At 43.3% G+C, this 26,947-nt stretch overlaps 1 protein-coding gene and 1 pseudogene across 1 annotated transcript in view; one reads left to right on the top strand and one right to left on the bottom strand.

Annotated features, from left to right (window-relative positions):
• The window catches only part of LOC139386873 (supervillin-like), an 80,422-nt gene extending 65,626 nt beyond the window's left edge, over positions 1-14,796 (top strand). The window contains exons 36-40 of the mRNA XM_071132733.1: positions 1,544-1,687; positions 1,848-1,969; positions 7,132-7,287; positions 13,105-13,192; positions 13,305-14,796. Of these exons, the coding sequence (XP_070988834.1) occupies positions 1,544-1,687; positions 1,848-1,969; positions 7,132-7,287; positions 13,105-13,191 (509 nt within the window). The 3' untranslated portion in view covers position 13,192; positions 13,305-14,796. The remainder of the gene's footprint in view (positions 1-1,543; positions 1,688-1,847; positions 1,970-7,131; positions 7,288-13,104; positions 13,193-13,304) is intronic.
• A 3,058-nt stretch (positions 14,797-17,854) lies between these two features.
• LOC139386787 (NACHT, LRR and PYD domains-containing protein 1 homolog) lies at positions 17,855-25,725 on the bottom strand (annotated as a pseudogene).
• Between the last annotated feature and the right edge of the window lie 1,222 nt (positions 25,726-26,947).

Raw genomic sequence — 26,947 nt, 5'->3', positions numbered from 1 at the left:
TATTATACCATAGTAATACATTACACCTGTAAAGACCTGTACTGAGCCTCCCAGCCTGGTGAGTCCTATTATACCATAGTAATACATTAGACCTGTACTGAGCCTCCCAGCCTGGTGAGTCCTATTATACCATAGTAATACATTAGACCTGTACTGAGCCTCCCAGCCTGGTGAGTCCTATTATACCATAGTAATACATTAGACCTGTACTGAGCCTCCCAGCCTGGTGAGTCCTATTATACCATAGTAATACATTACACCTGTACTGAGCCTCCCAGCCTGGTGAGTCCTATTATACCATAGTAATACATTAGACCTGTACTGAGCCTCCCAGCCTGGTGAGTCCTATTATACCATAGTAATACATTACACCTGTACTGAGCCTCCCAGCCTGGTGAGTCCTATTATACCATAGTAATACATTAGACCTGTACTGAGCCTCCCAGCCTGGTGAGTCCTATTATACCATAGTAATACATTACACCTGTACTGAGCCTCCCAGCCTGGTGAGTCCTATTATACCATAGTAATACATTATACCTGTACTGAGCCTCCCAGCCTGGTGAGTCCTATTATACCATAGTAATACATTACACCTGTACTGAGCCTCCCAGCCTGGTGAGTCCTATTATACCATAGTAATACATTAGACCTGTACTGAGCCTCCCAGCCTGGTGAGTCCTATTATACCATAGTAATACATTACACCTGTACTGAGCCTCCCAGCCTGGTGAGTCCTATTATACCATAGTAATACATTAGACCTGTACTGAGCCTCCCAGCCTGGTGAGTCCTATTATACCATAGTAATACATTACACCTGTACTGAGCCTCCCAGCCTGGTGAGTCCTATTATACCATAGTAATACATTACACCTGTAAAGACCTGTACTGAGCCTCCCAGCCTGGTGAGTCCTATTATACCATAGTAATACATTAGACCTGTACTGAGCCTCCCAGCCTGGTGAGTCCTATTATACCATAGTAATACATTACACCTGTACTGAGCCTCCCAGCCTGGTGAGTCCTATTATACCATAGTAATACATTACACCTGTACTGAGCCTCCCAGCCTGGTGACTATATAAGTTCTCTGCTTGGCACTCAGCATTAAGGAGATGTCCTGTCTGTTGGAATGTTTTGATTTGTTTTTATTAAAAAAAATATATAAGTGAATTTTACCCCTTTTTCTCCCCAATTTCGTGGTATCCAATTGTTTAGTAGCTACTATCTTGTCTCATCGCTACAACTCCCGTACGGGCTCGGGAGAGACGAAGGTTGAAAGTCATGCGTCCTCCGATGCACAACGACAAGGATATCCCTACCAGCCTAACCCGGACGACGCTAGGCCAATTGTGCGTCGCCCCACGGACCTCCCGGTCGCGGACGGTTACGACAGAGCCTGGGCGTGAACCCAGAGTCTCTGGTGGCACAGCTGGCGCTGCAGTACAGCGCCCTTAACCACTGCGCCACCCGGGAGGCGTCTGTTGGAATGTTGGTGTCCAAATTGGCTGCTCTGACATAACTTCCTCTTCCTGTATAGCTCTGTTCCTGGTGGATAACTTCCATGAGGTGTACCTGTGGCAGGGCTGGTGGCCCCAGGACAGCGAGAACCCCAGCTCCACCAGGATAAGATGGGACATGGACAGGAAATGTGCCATGGAAACGGTGCTGCAGTACTGCATGGGTAGGATACCTGATGATGTTATCATCTCTGGCCTCTCTGTTAACATAAGGTGCTTGATGTTACATCTTAAAGACTTTGACCCTTGCACCCGCAGACCTTTTCACTTAGGGCATGTCTCTAGTTAGGATGTGTTGCTAAACGTGCTGACTTCCTCCCACAGAGAATAATGAGAAGACGTCTCAGAAGTCGTATCTGATCCATGCTGGTCTGGAGCCTCTCACCTTCACCAACGTGTTCCCAAGCTGGGAGCACAGAGAGGACATTGCAGAGATCACTGAGAGGGTGAGTTATTCACTACACTGACCTGCCAACCCTTATACACAAACACACACTGACCATAAGGGAGAGTTGGATAAGTTGAGACATTTTTTACATCCAGCACCACTACGTCAAGGGAAACATAGTATTCTTTCTAACAAAGATATCTATACTGAACAAAAATATAAACGCAACATCTAAAGTGTTGGTTTCATGAGCTGAAATAAAGATCCCAGAAATTAAGCTTATTTCTCTCAAATTTTGTGCACAAATGTGTTTACATCCCTGTTAGTGAGCATTTATCCTTTGCCAAGATAATCCATCCACCTGACAGCTGAGGCATATCAAGAAGATGATTAAACAGCAGGATCATTACACAGGTGCACTTTGTGCTGGGGACAATAAAATGTACAGTTTTGTCACACAACACAATGCCACAGACAGGGGCGCCACCAGGGATTTTGGGCCCCATGAATATATATCACATTGGGCCCCACCACCACAGACCATACCAAACTTGCGCAATTAACCACACCTCCAGAACCCAATCAACCCATTCAAAGCTTTAAATAACTCTACCTTTGCAGGCTTGCAATTCTCTTGTAGCCAATATTTACTGTCTGATATTTACTGACAGTGAGCTGTGAAAATCTAACGCTGTGCAGACATGCACGCATCATTCTGCATACAGTGGAATTCACTATTCGATGCAAGACTGATACCCTCGATAAGAAATGTGCTATAGGCCATCTTTTACAGTCTCTAAATGTCATTTTAATGGTACATTCTTGAATGGAAAATTCTCTTTTAACATTAATCATTAACTTAAAATAAATATAACTTAAGTATACATTAACCTGTTCAATTAAATGAACATGATCATCTATAGAATGATATAACAAACAAAATAATAAAATCAGCAGCAGATTTTTGAACTAGGTATACACACCAACTAGACAATAAGCAGCTGTAGAAATGGGAATGGAAAGGCCTGATGGTGGCGCTAGAGTAAAGGTCAAGAGGTCACCAAATCAATAGGTTTCTTCCACTTGGGGTCTTGATTGTGCACAACAAATGTTATGGTCAATCCAGCCATTACTTTGAGATATATCTTGTTCTCAGCCTGTGGGCATCATGTGTGTAGTGATCCAATATCCATAGCCATTAAACAGTTATCGCTGGTCCTTGCTCACCAAGAGCCCAGCGCTGAGCCTTCTTGCTAGCAAAGTCACCGATCAAGTCCAGCTTTCTAGCTAACTGACTTTCAATGTACAGCATGGCAAGACTGCACAGCCTGTCCTGGGACATAGTGGACCTCCAAATAGATTTTCTTTTTAAATCCGTTTTTTAGTTTACTGAAAGCTCTCTTCGCCATCAGCAACCGTCACAGGCAGTGTGGAAAATATATGTAAAGCAATGGACACTTCTCCCAAAATGCTTTGCAGCTGCATTGTACAAATTGCATTCAGGAGACAAGTTAGGGGGGACAGTGGCAGTATATACAGTGTCCAGGAGACTGAGGAGACAAGTTAGGGGGGAAAGTGGCAGTATATACCGTGTCCAGGAGACTGAGGAGACAAGTTAGGGGGGACAGTGTCAGTATATACAGTGTTCAGGTGTCAGGAGACCAAGAGGGGACAAGTTAGGAGGGGAGCAGGATATACAGTGTTCAGGTGTCTTACTTCATGATGAAACTCAGGTGTAAGATCTCTGGAATACTTCATGATCAGTGGTTGGCACCCAAAAGGGACTTTATCCTCACTAATCTGACCAACTTTCAGAACAGCAGAAAACTATTCTACAACTTTTGCAGTGGTGTGGAACCTGGTGTCCAGGTCACTTATGATGTCATCCATAGCAGTAAAAACACTGTGTTCTAGAACCTAGTGTCCAGGTCACTTATGATGTCGTCCATAGCAGTAAAAACACTGTGTTCTGGAATCTAGTGTCCAAGTCACTTATGATGTCGTCCATAGCAGTAAAACACTGTTCTGGAACCTAGTGTGCAGGTCACTTATGATGTCGTCCATAGCAGTAAAAACACTGTGTTCTGGAACCTAGTGTCCAGGTCACTTATGATGTCGTCCATAGCAGTAAAAACACTGTGTTCTGGAACCTAGTGTCCAGGTCACTTATGATGTCGTCCATAGCAGTAAAAACACTGTGTTCTGGAACCTAGTGTCCAGGTCACTTATGATGTCGTTCATAGCAGTAAAAACACTGTGTTCTGGAACCTAGTGTCCAGGTCACTTATGATGTCATCCATAGCAGTAAAAACGCTGTGTTCTGGAACCTGGTGTCCAGGTCACTTATGATGTCGTCCATAGCAGTAAAAACGCTGTGTTCTGGAACCTGGTGTCCAAGTCACTTATGATGTCGTCCATAGCAGTAAAAACACTGTGTTCTGAAACACCGTTGCTGCACTGTCCTGAGCTGTCTCCTCTTGAGAGGTCTCATCATGGAGTCTCTTTCTCTGGCAGCTGTGTTTCTTGCTAAATTGAGGTGCAACATCCATTTGCGTAGCAATCAGTGTTGCCTCAGACAGGAGAGACTCTCATCCATCTCTAAGAGCCTGCATCACTTCCTTTAAGGCTCTGATATTGGCTGCCTCTGTGTCAAGTGAGATTTTTCCTGACTGGAGAATCACATACCTGTCCTCAATGCATTGCAGTACCTGCAATTATGCCAACTGACATGTCATTCAACACAATGCTGCTCACCTCCTTCAGAGAGGTAGTAGGGCTGTTTCAGGGGTATGGGTATGGGGAGACAGGGCTGGTTCAGGGGTATGGGGAGACAGGGCTGGTTCAGGGGTATGGGTATGGGGAGACAGGGCTGGTTCAGGGGTATGGGTATGGGGAGACAGGGCTGGTTCAGGGGTATGGGGAGACGGGGCTGGTTCAGGGGGATGGGGAGACGGGGCTGGTTCAGGGGGATGGGGAGACGGGGCTGGTTCAGGGGGATGGGGAGACGGGGCTGGGTCAGGGGGATGGGGAGACGGGGCTGGGTCAGGGGGATGGGGAGACGGGGCTGGGTCAGGGGGATGGGGAGACGGGGCTGGGTCAGGGGGATGGGAATGGGGAGACCGGGCTGCTGAGCTTGAAGCTGCATCTGTTGGGCCTGGCACCAGGCAGGGACAACTGATATAGTATGAAGAGCTTGCTAAAAGTTTGCCTGCATTGATTAAATGTCGGCTGAAAGATCCCACACCGCGGCACCAGCCCACACCGCGGCACCAGCCCACACCGCGGCACCAGCCCACACCAGCCCACACCGCGGCACCAGCCCACACCGCGGCACCAGCCCACACCAGCCCACACCGCGGCACCAGCCCACACCGCGGCACCAGCCCACATCGCGGCACCAGCCCACATCGCGGCACCAGCCCACACCGCGGCACCAGCCCACACCGCGGCACCAGCCCACAGCTACAGTGCATTCGGAAAGTATTCAGATCCCTTGACTTTTTCTACATTTTGTGACTTTACAGCCTTATTCTAAAATAGATTAAATTGTTTTTCCCCCCCATCAATCTACACATAATACCCCATAATGACAAAAGCAGGTCTTTACTTTTGGCAGCAATTACAGCATTGAGTCTTCTTGGGTATGACGCTACAAATCAAATGTATTTATATAGCCCTTCTTAGATCAGCTGATATCTTAAAGTGCTGTACAGAAATGCAGGTATAGAAGGTTGGCACACCTGTATTTGGGGAGTTTCTCTCATTCTTCTCTGCAGATCCTCTCAAGCTCTGTCAGGTTGGATAGGGAGCATCGCTGCACAGCTATTTTCAAGTCTTTCCAGAGATGCTTGATTGAGTTCAAGTCCGGGCTCTGGCTGGGCCACTCAAGGACATTCAGAGACTTGTCCCGAAGATACTCCTGCGTTGTCTTTGCTGTGTGCTTAGTCGTTGTCCTGTTGGAAGGTGAACCTTCGCCCCGGTCTGAAGTCCTGAGTGATCTGGAGCAGGTTATCATCAAGGATCTCTCTGTAGTTTGCTCCGTTCATCTTTTCCTCGATCCTGACTAGTCTCCCAGTCCCTGCCGCTGAAAAACGTATCCACAGCATGATGCTGCCGCCACCATGCTTCACCATATTGATGGTGGTGCTTGACATTCAGTTCAATCTTGGTTTCATCAGACCAGAGAATCTTGTTTCTTCTGGTGCCTTTTTGGCCAACTCCAAGCGGGCTGTCATGTGCCTTTTACTGAAGAGTGGCTTCCATCTGGCCACTCTACCATAAAGGCCTGATTGGTGGAATGCTGCAGAGATGGTTGTCCATCTGGAAGGTTCTCCCATCTCCACAGAGGAGCTCTGGGTGCTCTGTCAGAGTGACCATCAAGTGTTTGGCCCTGACAAAGACCCTTCTCCCCCGATTGTTCAGTTTGGCCAGGCGGCCAGCTCTAGGAAGAGTCTCGGTGGTTCCAAACTTCTTCCGTTTTAAGAATGATGGAGGCCACTGAGATCTTGGACTTTCAATGCTGTAGACATGTTTTTGGTACCCTTCCCCAGGTCTGTGCCTTGAAACAATCCTGTCTCGGAGCTCTACATACAAGTCCTTTGACCTCATGGCTTGGTTTTTGCTCTGACATGCACGGTCAACTGTGGGACCTTATATAGATGTGTGTGTGTGTGTGTGCCTTTCCAATGTCCAATCAATTGAATTTACCACAGGTGGACTCCAATTAAGTTGTAGAAACATCTCAAGGATGATCAATGGAAACAGGATGCACCTGAGCTCAATTTCGAGTCTCATAGTAAAGGGTTTGAATACTTATGTAAGTAAGGTATTTCTGTTTTTTTAAATGTTTTATACATTTGCAAACATTTCTAAAAACCTGTTTTGTCAGTATGGGATATTGTGTGTAGATTGCTTAGGAAAATGTTTAATTTAGTTATTTTTAGATTAATGCTGTAACATAACAAAATGTGGAAAAAGTCAAGGGGTCTGAATACTTTCCTAATGCACTGAATGTGTATGTGACCAATTAAAATGTGATTTGATTTACCAACCCACACAGCTACACACACATTAACAGTACTGCTCTCTCACACACACACACACACACACACACACACACACACACACACATGGCCGGTTGAAATATACAGTACTCTTATCCTCCTTTTTGGGACTATTTGAGTTGATTGTCGTGTGTGTGTGTGTGTGTGTGTGTGTCAGGAGGTGGAGGTGTGTAACCAGATCATCCTGGTGGAAGATGTGCTGGCCAGGCTGTGCCAGAACACCTATCCCCTGGCTGAGCTGTTGGCACGCCCACTTCCTGAGGGCGTCGACCCCCTCCGCCTGGAGCTCTACCTATCAGACCAGGACTTTGAGGTGAGACCACACCCCCTGATCAATGATCATTCAGTTCTAACACACCCTGTGAGAATAGGATACCTTGATTTCAGGTTTAATGAGCTGGTTTCCCAGACCAATGTTAGGCCTGGTCCTGGAGTAAAAGCACTTTCAATGGAGAATCTAAATTTCTTAAAAGCACTTCTCTTCTCTCTCTCTCCCACCATTCAACAAGAGAGGATATCTCCCTCCATGTGTTTATCTCTATTTACATAATTCAACACAAACACACTCAGAGCACACACTGAGGGAGGACAGAGTGGGGTCCAACGTCAGCGCTCTCTCTGTGTACTCAAGAAATTAGTTTTCTCTCCCTGGGCGTCTGCTCCACTCCCCACACAGTCTGACCAATGAGGATAGAAGGCCAGAGAGATGCTTGGCCAATGAGAGAGAGACAAGGGGCTGTATGCATAATGCATCTCAGAGCGCTGATCTAGGATCAGTTGGCCAATAAGAGAGACCAGGGGCTGTATGTTATCATGCATCTCAGTGCTGCTTTAGGATCAGTTGGCCAATAAGAGAGAGACGAGGGGCTGTATGTATCATGCATCTCAGTGCTGCTCTAGGATCAGTTGGCCAATAAGAGAGAGACCAAGGGCTGTATGTTATCATGCATCTCAGTGCTGCTTTAGGATCAGTTGGCCAATAAGAGAAAGACCTGGGGCTCTATGCATAATGCATCTCAGAATGCTGATCTAGGATCAGTTTGACATTTTAGATCACAATGAATAACGACAGGGAAGACATGATCCTGGATCAGCACTCCTACTCTGAGATGGTTGATACCTACAGGCCCTAATGTCATTGATGTGATTCTCTCTACCATCATTACTTTATGCTCCCTGGCTATTGATGTAACATATACGCTGGGAGTCAGGAAGCAGGTGCTATTGATGTAACATATACGCTGGGAGTCAGGAAGCAGGTGCTATTGATGTAACATATACGCTGGGAGTCAGGAAGCAGGTGCTATTGATGTAACATATACGCTGGGAGTCAGGAAGCAGGTGCTATTGATGTAACATATACGCTGGGAGTCAGGAAGCAGGTGCTATTGATGTAACATATACGCTGGGAGTCAGGAAGCAGGTGCTATTGATGTAACATATACGCTGGGAGTCAGGAAGCAGGTGCTATTGATGTAACATATACGCTGGGAGTCAGGAAGCAGGTGCTATTGATGTAACATATACGCTGGGAGTCAGGAAGCAGGTGCTATTGATGTAACATATACGCTGGGAGTCAGGAAGCAGGTGCTATTGATGTAACATATACGCTGGGAGTCAGGAAGCAGGTGCTATTGATGTAACATATACGCTGGGAGTCAGGAAGCAGGTGCTATTGATGTAACATATACGCTGGGAGTCAGGAAGCAGGTGCTATTGATGTAACATATACGCTGGGAGTCAGGAAGCAGGTGCTATTGATGTAACATATACGCTGGGAGTCAGGAAGCAGGTGCTATTGATGTAACATATACGCTGGGAGTCAGGAAGCAGGTGCTATTGATGTAACATATACGCTGGGAGTCAGGAAGCAGGTGCTATTGATGTAACATATACGCTGGGAGTCAGGAAGCAGGTGCTATTGATGTAACATATACGCTGGGAGTCAGGAAGCAGGTGCTATTGATGTAACATATACGCTGGGAGTCAGGAAGCAGGTGCTATTGATGTAACATATACGCTGGGAGTCAGGAAGCAGGTGCTATTGATGTAACATATACGCTGGGAGTCAGGAAGCAGGTGCTATTGATGTAACATATACGCTGGGAGTCAGGAAGCAGGTGCTATTGATGTAACATATACGCTGGGAGTCAGGAAGCAGGTGCTATTGATGTAACATATACGCTGGGAGTCAGGAAGCAGGTGCTATTGATGTAACATATACGCTGGGAGTCAGGAAGCAGGTGCTAAGCTGGGAGGTGCTATTGATGTAACATATACGCTGGGAGTCAGGAAGCAGGTGCTATTGATGTAACATATACGCTGGGAGTCAGGAAGCAGGTGCTATTGATGTAACATATACGCTGGGAGTCAGGAAGCAGGTGCTATTGATGTAACATATACGCTGGGAGTCAGGAAGCAGGTGCTATTGATGTAACATATACGCTGGGAGTCAGGAAGCAGGTGCTATTGATGTAACATATACGCTGGGAGTCAGGAAGCAGGTGCTATTGATGTAACATATACGCTGGGAGTCAGGAAGCAGGTGCTATTGATGTAACATATACGCTGGGAGTCAGGAAGCAGGTGCTATTGATGTAACATATACGCTGGGAGTCAGGAAGCAGGTGCTATTGATGTAACATATACGCTGGGAGTCAGGAAGCAGGTGCTATTGATGTAACATATACGCTGGGAGTCAGGAAGCAGGTGCTATTGATGTAACATATACGCTGGGAGTCAGGAAGCAGGTGCTATTGATGTAACATATACGCTGGGAGTCAGGAAGCAGGTGCTATTGATGTAACATATACGCTGGGAGTCAGGAAGCAGGTGCTATTGATGTAACATATACGCTGGGAGTCAGGAAGCAGGTGCTATTGATGTAACATATACGCTGGGAGTCAGGAAGCAGGTGCTATTGATGTAACATATACGCTGGGAGTCAGGAAGCAGGTGCTATTGATGTAACATATACGCTGGGAGTCAGGAAGCAGGTGCTATTGATGTAACATATACGCTGGGAGTCAGGAAGCAGGTGCTATTGATGTAACATATACGCTGGGAGTCAGGAAGCAGGTGCTATTGATGTAACATACGCTGGGAGTCAGGAAGCAGGTGCTATTGATGTAACATATACGCTGGGAGTCAGGAAGCAGGTGCTATTGATGTAACATATACGCTGGGAGTCAGGAAGCTATTGATGTAACATATACGCTGGGAGTCAGGAAGCAGGTGCTATTGATGTAACATATACGCTGGGATATACGCTGGGAGTCAGGAAGCAGGTGCTATTGATGTAACATATACGCTGGGAGTCAGGAAGCAGGTGCTATTGATGTAACATATACGCTGGGAGTCAGGAAGCAGGTGCTAATGTAACATATACGCTGGGAGTCAGGAAGCAGGTGCTATTGATGTAACATATACGCTGGGAGTCAGGAAGCAGGTGCTATTGATGTAACATATACGCTGGGAGTCAGGAAGCAGGTGCTATTGATGTAACATATACGCTGGGAGTGCTATTGATGTAACATATACGCAGGTGCTATTGATGTAACATATACGCTGGGAGTCAGGAAGCAGGTGCTATTGATGTAACATATACGCTGGGAGTCAGGAAGCAGGTGCTATTGATGTAACATGCTATTGATGTAACGCTGGGAGTCAGGAAGCAGGTGCTATTGATGTAACATATACGCTGGGAGTCAGGAAGCAGGTGCTATTGATGTAACATATACGCTGGGAGTCAGGAAGCAGGTGCTATTGATGTAACATATACGCTGGGAGTCAGGAAGCAGGTGCTATTGATGTAACATATACGCTGGGAGTCAGGAAGCAGGTGCTATTGATGTAACATATACGCTGGGAGTCAGGAAGCAGGTGCTATTGATGTAACATATACGCTGGGAGTCAGGAAGCAGGTGCTATTGATGTAACATATACGCTGGGAGTCAGGAAGCAGGTGCTATTGATGTAACATATACGCTGGGAGTCAGGAAGCAGGTGCTATTGATGTAACATATACGCTGGGAGTCAGGAAGCAGGTGCTATTGATGTAACATATACGCTGGGAGTCAGGAAGCAGGTGCTATTGATGTAACATATACGCTGGGAGTCAGGAAGCAGGTGCTATTGATGTAACATATACGCTGGGAGTCAGGAAGCAGGTGCTATTGATGTAACATATACGCTGGGAGTCAGGAAGCAGGTGCTATTGATGTAACATATACGCTGGGAGTCAGGAAGCAGGTGCTATTGATGTAACATATACGCTGGGAGTCAGGAAGCAGGTGCTATTGATGTAACATATACGCTGGGAGTCAGGAAGCAGGTGCTATTGATGTAACATATACGCTGGGAGTCAGGAAGCAGGTGCTATTGATGTAACATATACGCTGGGAGTCAGGAAGCAGGTGCTATTGATGTAACATATACGCTGGGAGTCAGGAAGCAGGTGCTATTGATGTAACATATACGCTGGGAGTCAGGAAGCAGGTGCTATTGATGTAACATATACGCTGGGAGTCAGGAAGCAGGTGCTATTGATGTAACATATACGCTGGGAGTCAGGAAGCAGGTGCTATTGATGTAACATATACGCTGGGAGTCAGGAAGCAGGTGCTATTGATGTAACATATACGCTGGGAGTCAGGAAGCAGGTGCTATTGATGTAACATATACGCTGGGAGTCAGGAAGCAGGTGCTATTGATGTAACATATACGCTGGGAGTCAGGAAGCAGGTGCTATTGATGTAACATATACGCTGGGAGTCAGGAAGCAGGTGCTATTGATGTAACATATACGCTGGGAGTCAGGAAGCAGGTGCTATTGATGTAACATATACGCTGGGAGTCAGGAAGCAGGTGCTATTGATGTAACATATACGCTGGGAGTCAGGAAGCAGGTGCTATTGATGTAACATATACGCTGGGAGTCAGGAAGCAGGTGCTATTGATGTAACATATACGCTGGGAGTCAGGAAGCAGGTGCTATTGATGTAACATATACGCTGGGAGTCAGGAAGCAGGTGTTATTGATGTAACATATACGCTGGGAGTCAGGAAGCAGGTGTTATTGATGTAACATATACGCTGGGAGTCAGGAAGCAGGTGTTATTGATGTAACATATACGCTGGGAGTCAGGAAGCAGGTGCTATTGATGTGCAGAAGGTGAGTTTAATAAAGAAACGATGCAGATGAACGAACATGAGAGAAAACAATACTACCTAATGACTGACTGACTGATCTGAGGGATAAATAAAAGGGGGAGTAATCACGGAGGAAATGACGACCAGGTGTGCTTAATGATGGGGAACGTGTGTGTGTGTGTGTGTGTGTGTGTGTGTGTGTGTGTGTGTGTGTGTGTGTGTGTGTGTGTGTGTGTGTGTGTGTGTGTGTGTGTGTGTGTGTGTGTGTGTGTGTGTGTGTGTGTGTGTGTGTGTGTGTGTGTGTGTGTGTGTGTGTGTGTGTGTGTGTGTGTGTGTTAATAGCTGTCAGGGCCGGTGGTTACCGGTGACGTCGAGCGACAGAGGGAGGAAGCAGGAATAGGCTTGACAATTGACGTCCAGTAGCACTGTAATAAACTGACTAATACCCAGGATCTGGAGCCCAAGCTAACTCTTACCTTTCAGGCTGGGTAATAGGGGATTCAGATAAGGTGAGTTGTTTGGGCTGAGGACCATGATGAATGATCTGACTGTTCTTCCTCAAGGATACAACATCCTCACTGAGCTGACTCACTCCTCTCTTTCTCTGGGCCGTCCTGCTTGCCCCCCTCTCTCTCTCTCTCTCTCTCTCTCTCTGTGTCTCTCTCTGTGTCTCTCTCTGTGTCTCTCTGTCTGTCTCTCTCGGTCTCTCTCTCCACACCTCCACCTATCTTTTCTTTCTCCACAGCGATGAGGAACACTGTGGATCACTTCTGTTTTTTGGCATGGACTCCCAAAAATAACTACTTCTGTGTAAACTGTATTTCACTTTGAACTTGGAACTCTTTGTGGGACCACAAACTGATTTAAAACATGACGGTTCACTATTTGACATTGTCTGAACTCAAAACAGTGCAATGTTAAAATGTACCACCTCACTCCATCTCTCATTGTATTAATTGATGATCTTCTCCCCATGCAGAAGGCGTTGGACATGAAGAGAGAGGAGTACGAAGGATTACCAGGGTGGAAGCAAGTCAACTTAAAGAAGGCTAAAGGACTGTTTTAGTGTAAGTTAACCTGACGATGGTTGTGGAGAGAAGAAGAAATTCAACAACTCTTGGAGGACAGTGGAAGTTGAGAAAATACTTCTTTATTGTTAAGACCAACCTGTTTCATCAGGTTGGTTGTGGAGAGAAGAGGACACAGAGACCGATGTAGGCCACCAGGCGGTGTCACCCATCCAGCCCTTCCCAGCGGTGTGACTGAACACCGCTGGCAGCACTTTAAATCGGATGATGTGATCATCGTTTGGGTGGAATGGAATCAATGGAACCGTATGAAACGCATGGGTTTTTACAAGAGAGTTTGATACAATTTCATTCACTCCGTTCCAGTCATTATTATGAGCGTCCTCCCCTCACCAGCCTCCTCTGCTGAACACACTCTCAGGGACGATAAGTGGGAGAAGAGGACAGAGGCTGGGTTGGGGGATCTGCTAAGGTGTGCTAGCCTCATGTAGCATCATGTTTTTAACTTTTAATTATGTAACTATGTAGGAAAATCCTGCTTAGCACATTTTCTCAGTGGCTTATCAGGAACTGTACAAGCAGGACCTGCTCTTTCTCCCTGTGTCTCTCTGTCTCTCTCTCTCTCTCTCTGTGTGTTTCATACTGTACTACTGTGTATGTAGACACTGTACTAAGTCTCCTAGAAGCACTTGCTATGTCACCACTCCTGCCACGTGAGTTGAAGAGGACAGTCAGCAACTCTGGGAGGTCAGTGGAAGTTGTTAAAAATGCTGCTTTATTGTTTAAAATAAACTTGTTTAAAACGGCCCGTAGCCTTCATCAGGGTTTTACACGTAGGAAAATGAAGATGGCCGACAGAACTATATACCATGGACATCATCAATGACATCATCGGACACACCGCTGTGGTCTTTGTGAAGTCTTTCACAGATTCAGAAAGTATTCATACCCCTTGACTTATTCCACATTTTTTGTTGCCTGAATTCAACATCTATAAAATAGATATTGTTCTCACCCATCAACACACAATACCTCACAATGACAGTGATTTCAAATGAAAAACAGAAATACACCCCTGAGAATACTTTGTAGAACCACCTTTTGCAGCTTTAAAAAAATTGTTTGTAAACATTTTGAAATAAATAATTTCACTTTGACATTATGGGGTATTGTGTGTGTGTGTTGCGTGTGTAGGCCAGGGACCAAAACAATCTAAATGTAATCCATATTAAATTCAGGCTGTAACACAACAACATGTGGAAAAGTCAAGGGGCTGAATACTTTCTGAATGCAATGTACATCAATGTATGTAAAACTGTATTCAACTTGAAAGTTCTGTGTCAGTAGGAACGTTTTCTCCCCCCTTGTCTACGATGTCTCAAAAGGTGATAACATGCCGAGTATGTACCTTTTTAGATTCAAATTCTCCGGTATGGTACCTGGGCTGTCATAATGATGTCTAAGCTTCACAGGTACCTGAGAAATGTCAACGGTTGTATTTTTACAGGCATTCTTCATGGAGGGAAAAAACGTGATTTATGTGAATGTAATAGTGCCTTGCGTTTGTGTACAGTTTATATACAGGAATTGTCATCTGCGTTTTCAAAGACTTTAGTGAATAAACAAAATTGCAAATCCCAAAATCCAAATTGATGTTAGTGTGTTTCTTTGACACAGTGAATCACAATTGTATTTTCTTGACACGTCCTCGTGTCGTCCTCGTGTCGTCCTCGTGTCACATCCTCGTGTCACATCCTCGTGTCATATCCTCGTCTCCTTCAAATTGATGTTAGTGTGTTTCTTTGACACAGTCAGTGAATCACAATTGTATTTTCTTGACACATCCTCGTCTCATCCTCGTCTCATCCTCGTCACATCCTCGTCACATCCTCGTCACATCCTCGTCACATCCTCGTCACATCCTCGTCACATCCTCGTGTCATATCCTCGTGTCATATCCTCGTCACATCCTCGTCTCATCCTCGTGTCACATCCTCGTCACATCCTCGTCTCATCCTCGTGTCACATCCTCGTGTCATCCTCGTCACATCCTCGTCTCCTTCTCGAAGCACATTGAAATAGATCTGATGTTTTTCCCCTCGGTCCTTCTTCTTCCAATGTGCTTTAAGGAGGAGGCAAGGAGAGGATGTGACAAATCAAAGAAAAACAATTAAGATTCACAGTGTTGGATCTGATTTGAATCGGTCCCTAAAACTTCCTCGACTTCAACAGTTTGTCTTATACCCAGCAGGTAGTGCTCTTTGTCCTCAGAACGTTCAGTGGAGTTCTCGTAAGAGGCATGTATACATTTGCCAAGTAAACTCAGCAAAAAAAGAAACGTCCCTTTTTCAGGACTTTGTCTTTCAAAGATAATTCATAAAAATCTAAATAACTTCACAGATCTTCATTGTAAAGGGTTTAAACACTGTTTCCCATGCTTGTTCAATGAACCATTAATGAACATGCACCTGTGGAACGGTCATTATTAAGACACTAACAGCTTACAGATGATAGGCAATTAAGGTCACAGTTATGAAAACTTAGGACACTAAAGAGGCCTTTCTACTGACTCTGAAAAACACCAAAAGAAAGATGCCCAGGGTCCCTACTCATCTACGCCTTAGGCATGCTGCAAGGAGGCATGAGGACTGCAGATGTGGCCAGGGCAATAAATTGCAATGTCCATACTGTGAGACGCCTAAGACAGCGCTACAGGGAGACAGGATGAACAGCTGATCGTCCTCGCAGTGGCAGACCACGTGTAACACCTGCACAGGATCGGTACATCCGAACATCACACCGGTACAGGATGGCAACAACAACTACCCGAGTTACACAGGAACGCTCAATCCCTCTATCAGTGCTCAGACTGTCCACAATAGGCTGAAAGAGGCCGGACTGAGGGATTGTAGGCCTGTTGTAAGGCAGATCCTCACCAGACATCACTGGCAACAGCGTAGCCTATAGGCACAAACCCACCGTCACTGGACCAGACAAGGACTGGCAAAAAGTGCTCTTCACTGACGAGTCGCGGTTTTGTCTCACAAGGGGTGATGGTCGAATTTGTGTTCATCGTCGAAGGAATGAGCGTTACACCAGGCCTGTACTCTGAACCAGTCCCTTCCCAGGGTTGGTTGTCACACAGTATGGGTTTGGTTGGCACCATGTTTGCTTGTAGTTAATTTATTTTATATCGGGAAATGAAGCAATATAGTATACACAGTCTTAGAATGCCGTTCTTTGATCAAGGATATTTCTAACAAATTTCAGCATTTTATGCCTCGAATAACATATGACATTTTGAGTAAGCACGTGTGTGCGTGTGTTTGTACAGTGTGTGTGTGTGTCTATGCATGCATTTGTACAGGTGTGTGAGAGAGTGGCATCAAATCGTATTGGCCACATACACATTATGTGGTTATTGCGGGTGTAGTGAAATGCTTGTGTTCTTACCTCCAACAGTGCAGTCGCAATGTCCCACAACAATATGTTACAATGGGTTTGATCGTTTACCTGGCTACACAACTACTTAGCTCCAGCCGAACTGACTGTTCTGATTGGTCCCAGAAACCAATGGGTTTGGCCAGAGATGGTGATGTCATCAACTTCGATACTCTGATTGGTTAGATTTATTAGAGACAATCCAATCACTGTTGAATTTGTTTTGTACAACGGCTCTCATTTTGAAGTCACACGAATGACTTCTAGGATGGTAGATTCAGACTGAATGTATCAAATGATAGAGCAGCGGAATTAAATTTAGGGTGTGTCGTCAGGCAATTGGATTGCGACAACCAACCCTACATTCCACGCTGACATGAATTGACAATGTTAACCATTTCAGATTGTTTAATAGTAATATTTACTGGGTTGTAGGTGTGATTGCATGGTACAGTAGGAATAAAAATATTACTATACTTGATATCAACTTTAGCAGTGATGAATGTCCATTGAGGGGGGTGGGTGGGGGTGGGGGGCAGGGTGAAGAGCTTTGAGGGGGCTATACAACCGACTGATGGTCTGGGGGTAAAGCTCTTGGCCAGTCTTTTGGACAGTTTTTGCCATGATGCTCCTGCACTGCCCGCGTCTGTGTGATTGAAGCTGGGAGAACAGGGAATGGGGCTCGGGTGGCTGATCTTCATGAACTTCCTGCGACACCTGGAGTTGTAGGTGTCTTGGAGGGCAGACAGTGTGCATCCAGAAGTTTGTTCGGCTGAGCATATCGCCCTTTGAAGCGCCTTGCGGAGTTGCCGTACCGACGCCATTTAAATTGGGAGTAATTAATTAGTACTGTGACAACCAACACCAGTCTCCCCTGCCTGGGCAGAGAAATGCACCTTTTGTCCATACAGAGTCATCCATCCACCCTCTGAAGCCCAGTTTATACCTGGTTCTAAAATGTTTCCTTTGTCCTGACATTGTCTACATTCTGATTGTGCCCACATTGTTAGACAGGTGGAGACTATTTGTGACCTGATTGTGATCAGAGTAGTCAGGCACACAGTGTGTCTGGATATCTTACAAGTGTAGACGGATCTGGACAGGGAAACGATTTCAAATTCCAAACGAAATAAATCAATTTTAAATAATTTCTTTCACCACTGACTTATGCCATCAATATGTGTCTTAAAATAATATTTTGAAATGTTATTTTGAAAGACTATCTGTGAAATAATTTGCATTACAGTGAGGGACCAGATATCTTGTCACAATGCTGTGGACAGATAGATATGAGACACATACTATCTATGTGTAGACAAGTTTCTGAAAATGTGGACACAATCAGAATGTGGAGAAGATCAGGACACAGGATGTTAGCTCCAGGTATAAACAGGGCTTTTGTCATGGTCACTATAGAATATTACAACATGGACAATCGTCACAATCTGTCTCTGAGAATGTTTCTCCTTCTAAAGTGCACTGAACAAATTCATTACAACTGAGCATCCAGTCCTTCCTGTCAGTACACTGGACAGTAGCCTTCCTGCATCTCCGCCTGCAGAGGTAAGAGATGATTTACACCAATTATGAGTTTCCCACTTTGTGATTGACTTCAGCTGATTAAATTGGTTAATTGGTTAATTTAAACCTCAGATAACCGATATAATATACAGGAAGTGCATGCTTACCCTGTGACGACTAACGTGCAGTCTGGGAGCGTCTTTGATTCACGTAAGCATTCTATTCCTTCCTCCAATAAGAAACCGATTACATTAACACTGAGAAAGAGAATAGAAGAGTCATGAGTGGATCAGTAACACTGAAACAAGGATGTGAACACAGACTGGTATTATAGTATGTGGTACTCACGATATCGTCGTTAGGTTTGGACAGGCCTGGCTGAGACGGACTACACTGGTAGCACACCTCTCTGTCATGCTGCTCACCATCAGAGTTATTTCCTCCAGAGAGGTGTCATGGTGAAGCAGCGAGATCAGTTCATCAACATGCTCATCCCACTCTGGACTGGTAGAGGTCATTCAAATGACAGAAATACACCAAACAGGCAGTAATGAAATCATGATAAAGAAAATATTTGACATGCAGTATGTTTGTATTTGTGTGTATCAGACTATACAATACATGAATGTACTGTGGATATTTTATAGAAGCCAGTAGTCCTTACTGTTGAGTGGGAAATAGCTGAAAGAAGCTTCTCAAGTCAAATACAGGATTGCCAGATAGGGTTAATTCAATGCATCTGACTGCTGACTGGAACTGTAGAACTTCACTCCAACTATCGCAATCATTTAAATCGTTGTGTTCAATAGTAAACCTGAAATACAATACAAATACAACATTATTTTAATCCTGTACACATGATTGAATTCCAATTAATGTTTATTCACTGTTTGGCTACAGTATGTTGAGCAAAGTTAATTACTATATGGCAGCAAGTCACATATCAAGGCTTTTTAAAGGATATGTGATGCAATTCATCAGTGAAAGGTTCAATATTAGGTATTTGAGATTTGCTAAGTTAGGAAGTATAGCACTAAGACTCCCTCACCTTAATTTGTCTACAGGGAGGATGATTGCAAGCAGGTCATCCACGTCAGTGTCTGATAGGTCAGCCACACGGCACACAGTCAACCTGTCATCAGGAACGAATAAATATATTTATTTACTTTGTTATTTAGCAGATACTCGTATCCAGAGAAACTTACAGGAGCAATTCACTTTTTCACCGCGGATTCAAACCAGCCATCTTTCGATCACTGGTCCAACGCTCTTCACTGCTACACCTTACTTCTACACATTACTCATAGGAGGAAGTTAAACTGTCATTTATTTGTGATACAGTATCACTTCTTTAGTTAAACTTGAGTGCAACGAGTAGGCCAAAGAGTAGGCCAAAGAGTATTGGTAAATCACAGCTGTGTATCTTTATACTGGTTCGAAGCTGGGTCTCCCGTGCGTCACAAGACTGGGTTAGCACGGTGAGCTAAAGCCTAGGCATTAGCATGGGGAGACAAAGCAAGTAGTCAGGTCCCAGACTCATCACTTGAATGTACCTCACTAAACCACCTTCATTACATGTACAATACTTTCAGATATCCACCGTTTAACGTGTGATTCATGGTATTAGAGATGTGAAATGATACTTACTCTACACCAGACAGTCTGGTCCCAGATGTGTTGGTGCTGTCTTGTCAAACTGTAGCCAGATGCTCGGATGGAGACACAGATCATTCGTAGTTCTGACATTTTCAACCTAAGATGAGTTTGGGGAGTTCTTCACAGAATATATATTTTTTAAATTATTAAATGAATAACTTAACCAACAAGAAGTAATCAACCTTAATAAACTAAAATACTACTTTCACAAGCAAAAACATTTATTTATCCACTCATCAAATAAATATAACTAACCTCATCGAAAAACATCTTTGCAACTGTTCATCTTATTTCATCTCACAACTATAGCATGCAACATCATTCAAATACACATTTCTAACTAGTCTCTTGTGGACAGACTATCAAGCATCTGACCAAATAATGCAAGATTTTAACCGAGATTACTTTCAATTAATATTAAAAGATACTCACCTCACGCCATCTTTCTGTAGCTGGCCACTCAAAGCAACATTCCCACAACTATGAAGCCTGAGGAAACAGTGATAAGTCATAATATACAGTATTATTGTGGAAATGATGTATTGTTCAATTTTGGTAACACTTCCCATAAATAATCTCCATTAATATCCTCATAATGCATTAAGCACATTTATAATGCCTTATGATCAATGCATAAAGCATTGTGATGTATGACATACAGTAGTTGCTAACAACTGCTTACAGACATCTATGACTACACTCTATTTACATTTGAGCCATTTGGCAGAAGCTCTTATCCAGAGCGACTTACAGCTAATAGATTTTGCGACAATCACATATCAGTAATAGTAAGTGAAGCTTGTAAGTCATATGCACATTTTTCCATTGGTGTACATACACTTTCGAAGAATGACCACATTCCTAGAGCATTATGATCAAGGCTGTATAATGTCTTATGAAGCAGTTTTATAATGCCTTATAGGAAACTCTCAATAGGAAATAGTGCACTATATGTGCTCATCAAGGGGTACATTCTAATTCCCCTGTGCTTCCTGGAATGCACGTTACTCTGTCTTGCACACCAAACATGACGGTGGAACCCCCCTTGATTCTCAATGAGCATTTCATATAGGGCATTATAACACTTTATTTCATAAGACATTATACTGCCTGCTCAGATGCAGTCTTTTCCATTTTAATGTAACTCCCAGTCAACTGATAATATATCATACAATATATCATTTAAATGAATGAAAGATCTTAGACTTACTCTATGCTTTCCAAGACTCCATGTGCCTTATTGATGAGGGACATGAATTTGTCAGCTGTATTGCTGGTGATGGACTTCACTCCAATTTTAACTTTTCTGGTTTTGTGTTTAGTGAGACAAACGAGCAAGTCCTGTACTTTCTCATCAGAGAAGTTGGTCTTATGCAGACTGAAAAATACAGACAAATGGGAGTGAGGCACAGAAAACACATTTTATTTTAAAAACAGTCCCTAAAACATCCATATGGTAACAGAAACATTCCCTCTAAAAACATCCAGAGTAATAGAAACATTAATAGTAAATGTAATATTTCTTTATCAAACACATATATGAATCTGGTTATCAAACTTAATGAAGGATATTTGTTGAAGGTGTGTGTGAACCATCACTAATAACAGACTAGTGTGGTTTGAATAATGTTGTTTCAAAGTAGTAGACTGATGGTAGAAAAGTTATTGAGAAATGATTATTCATATAATTGGTATGAATTGGTCTGAGGTTGTTGATGTAGAGATGCAGTAAATTAAACTGGAAAACTGTTTATGGTGAATAAGGTTTGATATTACAGTAAAGATCATGTGATTCTTACTCCAGCTCCAAACTCTTTCCTTCTCCCAGCGCTGTCAACAGACCATCTAAATCATCATCGGCTAGGTCGTCCACCTGCAACCTACAAACAGTGTCCCAAAAACAACCAGTTGAGTGACTGAAGTGTGAAATAATTAGTTTAAATTAGAATAAATATCCATGTCCAAACTAAACATTATGAGGTTCCAAGATAAACATTATACTGAGCATAAATCAGTTTACATTATTATTATTATTAAGTGAGAAAGGAAAATGCAATAATACTCACACAAGATCTTTACATTTTCTCAACCCTGGTGAAAGCATTTTCATGTTCTCTGCAGTTAAATTGCACCCACTCAGACCAAGACTTTCAATAGACTTGCAATGCTGAAGACAATACCTCAACACCCAACAGTCTGTGTTTGTCATGGGAGTCCCGGTCAGATGAATATCTGTGTATGTTTTCATGGCTTCTTTAACAAAATCATCTGCATGGAGCTCATATAGACAATGAAATGTGAAAAGCTGCATTGTACGTCTAACGATTTGATCCTCCTTTCCTTTTTCAATGACTTCCAGAATAAAATGTTTGAGCTGGGTCCAGATTCCTTGAGAACAAGAGATGTATTTTTTATCCTCGAGCCGTTTTCCCACTTCCTTGTTTGCGATGCCGAAGAGAAATTGAACTATGGGTAGCAGGTGACTGTTTTCTTTTCCACGTCGAACCTTGGAAAGTAGCTCTCTAACTTTCCCCTGAGCATCCTCATCACCCAGTGACATGTATGAGAGGGCTGTGAAAAACTCCTGGAAGCTGAGGTGCATGAAGCTGTACATAGTGGTCTGACTTACTCTTTTCTTTTGGAGAAACTTACACAAGAAGGGGACTTTGGAAGGATCTGACACTGTCTGTGACACACTATCATGGTCAAATAAGACTTGCTGCTCTTCCATTCCCTTTTCTGCCAGCTTGCCTAGTCCTTGGAGGATAGTAAGAGCTGACTGACCCAAATCCTGACAGTGGTGCTTCAACAGCGTGGCAACAAATTCAACAAAGATGGAGGTGGTGGTCTCCAGCGATTGTATCATCTCTGTGCCTTCATCAAACTGCTCCCTATAAACTGTGCAAATGATCCAGCAGATGACTGGAATGAAACATGCGGTGAAAAGGGTTTCATTTTTCCTCACAAAGTCATAGGCTTGATGTGAGTGTTGCTTCTGTTTGAAGAACTTCTCAAAGTAGACCTTAACACCTTTCTCAGAAAAGCCCAATATCTCAGCGTATCTCACTGGATGTTTGACCAATCCATTCAGTTTGTCCAATGCTGTGGACCTGGTGGTGACAAGCAGGAAGGACTCGGGTAAGATATGTTTCCATATCAGGCCACTCAGTGTCACTTCGGGGGAGCATTGTGTCCACGGGTCCCTGGGAAGGGAGTCTTTAGGTACATCAAGTGAGAATTTGAGCTCATCAAAGCCGTCTACCAGGAAGAGAACCCTCTCAGGAGACTGGTGAAGGACCTGCTTGATCATTGATGATGAACTCTGATCGTAGTTAAGCAGATCCATCAGACTTTTTCTCCCAGTGGCCTGGTTCAGTTCTTTGCACCTCAGGTGAAAAACAAAGTCATATCGGTCTTCGTAAAGTCTTCCAAAGGCCCAGTCAGACATGATCTTCTGACTGGTAAATGACTTGCCAGTTCCAGAGTGGCCCTGCAGTATCACTGTTCTCTGAATGTCTCCGTGCTCGTCTGGATCAAACAGCCTCTCCACTTTGGTACTCTTGTAGGCCTCGCTGTCCCTCTGGCCCATGACGTGATGAAAGTTCTGTCCTCTGGAGCGGATCTCCTCCTCTCTCTCTCTCTGCTGACGGTGTTTCTGGATGATCAGGGGCTCAGTGTAGCGATCATCTAGCTTCACATGTTCACCAGGGAGAGAGTTGTACTCCTGCACTGTGGCATATTCACCTCTGATGAATTCCTTGTACTTTAGGGTTGCTGTGCTTTTGTTCGCTACATGTTGATACGATAACAGAAAGTAAATTCATAATTGTACAAATGTTTCTGTTGAAAACAAACACTGTTTAAATCATATTATTTGAATCGTATTAATGTTGATATTTAAATAGGTGGAAAAGACATGACTTACCTTGTTGATCTCCTTGTTTGATGTGGAATTCTATGTAAATTATACAAATAATGAATAAATACCTCACATTAAAGTGTTATTACAGTACAAGTTTTCACACAAGATATTGTTATGGCAGACTCTGACTACAACCTAATAATCAATTGGAAATGTTCAAACACAACAGTCAGTTTCACTCTAGATTACATGTCTGTGTACATCTTCACTCACCCAAATCCTGGACCAGATTAGGTTCATTCTCCCTCAGTGTGGAGAGAAAGGCAGATTTCACTTTGTTTCCTCCAGAGTGGAGTGCTTTTAAAGAGCTCCCTCATTTTGTCCTCATCAGTTCTGGCAGCGCTGATGTTGGAGTACATCTCTTTATGAATCATGCCTTCAGCGAGCAGCTCATCAGCTATAGGCATCACCATGGTGACCCTCTGAATGAGCTGGGACCTGTGTTCATCCACCAACTCAGCATCTATGGAGGGCACAGGTTAAACTTCATTATTATCAAGAATATACAGATTATTCATCCTTTAATTTGTGTGAATGCTTTTCATATGCTTAGAATAGGAGTACAATTACATGTACTGAATGATATTGTGAAACACATTGAAGATAACAGACAGACAGTAACTAATTATATGGATTTGAAAGGATTTTTGTATTTGCACAGACAAAAAAATCCCATAATATTTCTCCATAGTCCATTATCACTAGCTTTGACTTAATAGCATTCCTTTAATGGGCAACTCAACTGCCCGGTAGAGCATATTTTTCAAGAGTACTTAAAAAATATAACTTATTATTAATTTAATCATTCTTAAATTATGTTTTAGAGGTCAACAACATTTTATAAACTTGCAATTTCCCATTGTATACACAATTAGTAAACGAAGTTTGGCTTTGTTCAATCATCTTAGAATGTGTGTTTAAAAAAATATGGGCGTCTGAAGATGAAAACAATGATAATTTTACTAAATGGCATTGGTTGAGATGATAAAATATGCCAAGTAAAATGTACATGTGTCATTTAATTTGAAATGGGTTAAAAATAACCACCAGGTTGAACTGCCTGTTAAAAAGGTTATAAATGGCACATGTCATCTTGTTTGATTATCATCTTGGTTACATGAGTAGGTTACATGCATGTCCCTTGCAAAAAAAACGATTAGGGAAGACTGCAGCATCATAAGATGGTACTGTAGGCTACTACTTTTTACTACTTTGACATGTCACAGTTAGGAGACACAATAAACACAATCAAGTGGTATGGTATAATAAACAGCAGACTACACACAATACACAAGTTTTGCTGCTAGCAGTTGGTAGAGTTTGGTATTTGAGGGTTTTGGCGTGGGTGATAGTTGTGGATCGGGGTTGGACTTAACCTGCTGGCAGGGCCAACCCCCCGAGGTTGTGCTGGGCCTCCTGCTGGTGGGGGCAGCCTCTGGTAGTGAACCAAAGTTTAGCTGGCCCTAGGATGTATACGCTCCCAGGACGTCACTGAGGTCTATGTCAGGACCTATTTACGACGTTCTCATGACTTTCCTTTAACTAGTCCTGAAGTCGTCACGTGATTGTCCCAAGGGAACATTCTCTCTGGGACCTTTGTGTAATTCCTGGTTTCAGGACCTTCTTGGGTCCAGGGGACGATGACACAATGTCCCAACCATGACACAACATCCCAAGAACGTCCTAAAAACTTCCCAGAGGATGTCCCAGGGACAAAGTGGGAACTAGACAAAACCTCCAGGGGACCATGAAACAACACTCCAAGAAAGTCCTACAAATCTTCTAGGAGACCATGACACAACGTCCTGATGACTTTAGGAAACCATTTTGTGATGTCCCGGGGACGTCCTAACGACTCATTATTGTTTGCAGGGAAGCTTAAAGCTCTCTTCCCGAAACTCTGTTATAAACTACATATAACCTCAGGATTGACTGTAGCTATAGAAGTGTATTAGTATAGTTCTGTATAGTCTCACCATATCCAAGTCTAACTTACTGTGATCAGACGACTCCATTTTGCTCTCAGGAAAGGTCACACCTCAACACGAAGTCATCTGCCTCTTCACTGGTTGTCTACTAGGGAAACAATCAGTAAGGTAGTGCAATTATATGCCCATGCAATAGATAACACATATATTTGGAGTATTTGACAGTTATTAAGACTTTAAAAAACAAAACAAGGATGACCAAGGTACTCTTAATAAAATTTAAATGCTATTTAAATTCATTGTTAAAGCATATTCAGTTCATGTTTTTTTCCCACGCAAGCAGTTTTTAAATGTTTGTTCCATTTAACAAGCTGTAACAATAAAAGCGTTTTAAATATATGAAGTATGTTATTAGACGACCAATTAACCAAAGACACCTTCTATTTACAAAGATCTACTGTATTATAGCAGCACTTCCTTATCTTCTTCTTTTCAACAAGATATTAAAACTAGTTCACTTACTTCAGGTTGAAATGTCTGTTTTTCTTCGACTCTTTGTGGCCCACAAATGCTCAATGTCAGTCCAGTTTCTTTTGTCCCAGTTTTCTACAGGAGGCACACCTTAAGGGCTTATTGGACTTTACCCTACCTGAAAAATCACACATTCCGTTTGCAACCTGTTTCCGATACATTTTAACTGTAGTAATTTTAAAAAAACTATACTAAACTAAATTTACTCCAAGATTGCTTGTGCATGTGTTGTGAAAGCTATTTTAACATGTTACAATCTGATTACAATTCAAACGCATCACAATAAAATGTGTTAGTGTGTAATTCTTGTACATCCAACACATTTTTAAACATGTACATTTCTAGTAGGCTACTACTCACCCCTCATAAACAAAGTTGAAGGTGTGGTGTGAAAATGTTGTTTTCTGATCTTTATGAATGTAGTATTTTGTGCGCAAGTCAACTATTGCCAGGCAAGGAGTGGTCTACCTTCACAGGCAACACTCCTGTTTAACCCGTTCAGTAAGGTTGTGGAAAAGGGGTTAGGAGATCTCAGTCACAGACCAACTGATTAGGCCGGATGAAAACCTGTCCATAATCTGAAAATAAGAGGACCGTCTGCCTCATTTGATAATAAAGTTATGTTCACAACATTTTGTAATGGTGTAAAACCATATTGGGGTTGGTAAACATTAATCAATCAATTTGTTAGAAGACAGAAAGACAAGTGTTACAGTAGACAGTGTTGTATTATTATGTGCCCTAGCCAATACTACTGTACATGCATTACATTCACTGGTAGAGTTATACAGTTTG

The sequence above is a fragment of the Oncorhynchus clarkii genome, chromosome 28, assembly GCF_045791955.1.
Source record: "Oncorhynchus clarkii lewisi isolate Uvic-CL-2024 chromosome 28, UVic_Ocla_1.0, whole genome shotgun sequence".
NCBI lineage: Eukaryota > Metazoa > Chordata > Actinopteri > Salmoniformes > Salmonidae > Oncorhynchus > Oncorhynchus clarkii.
Note: the sequence above shows the minus strand (reverse complement) of the source record. Positions and strands in the feature narration are given on the sequence as shown.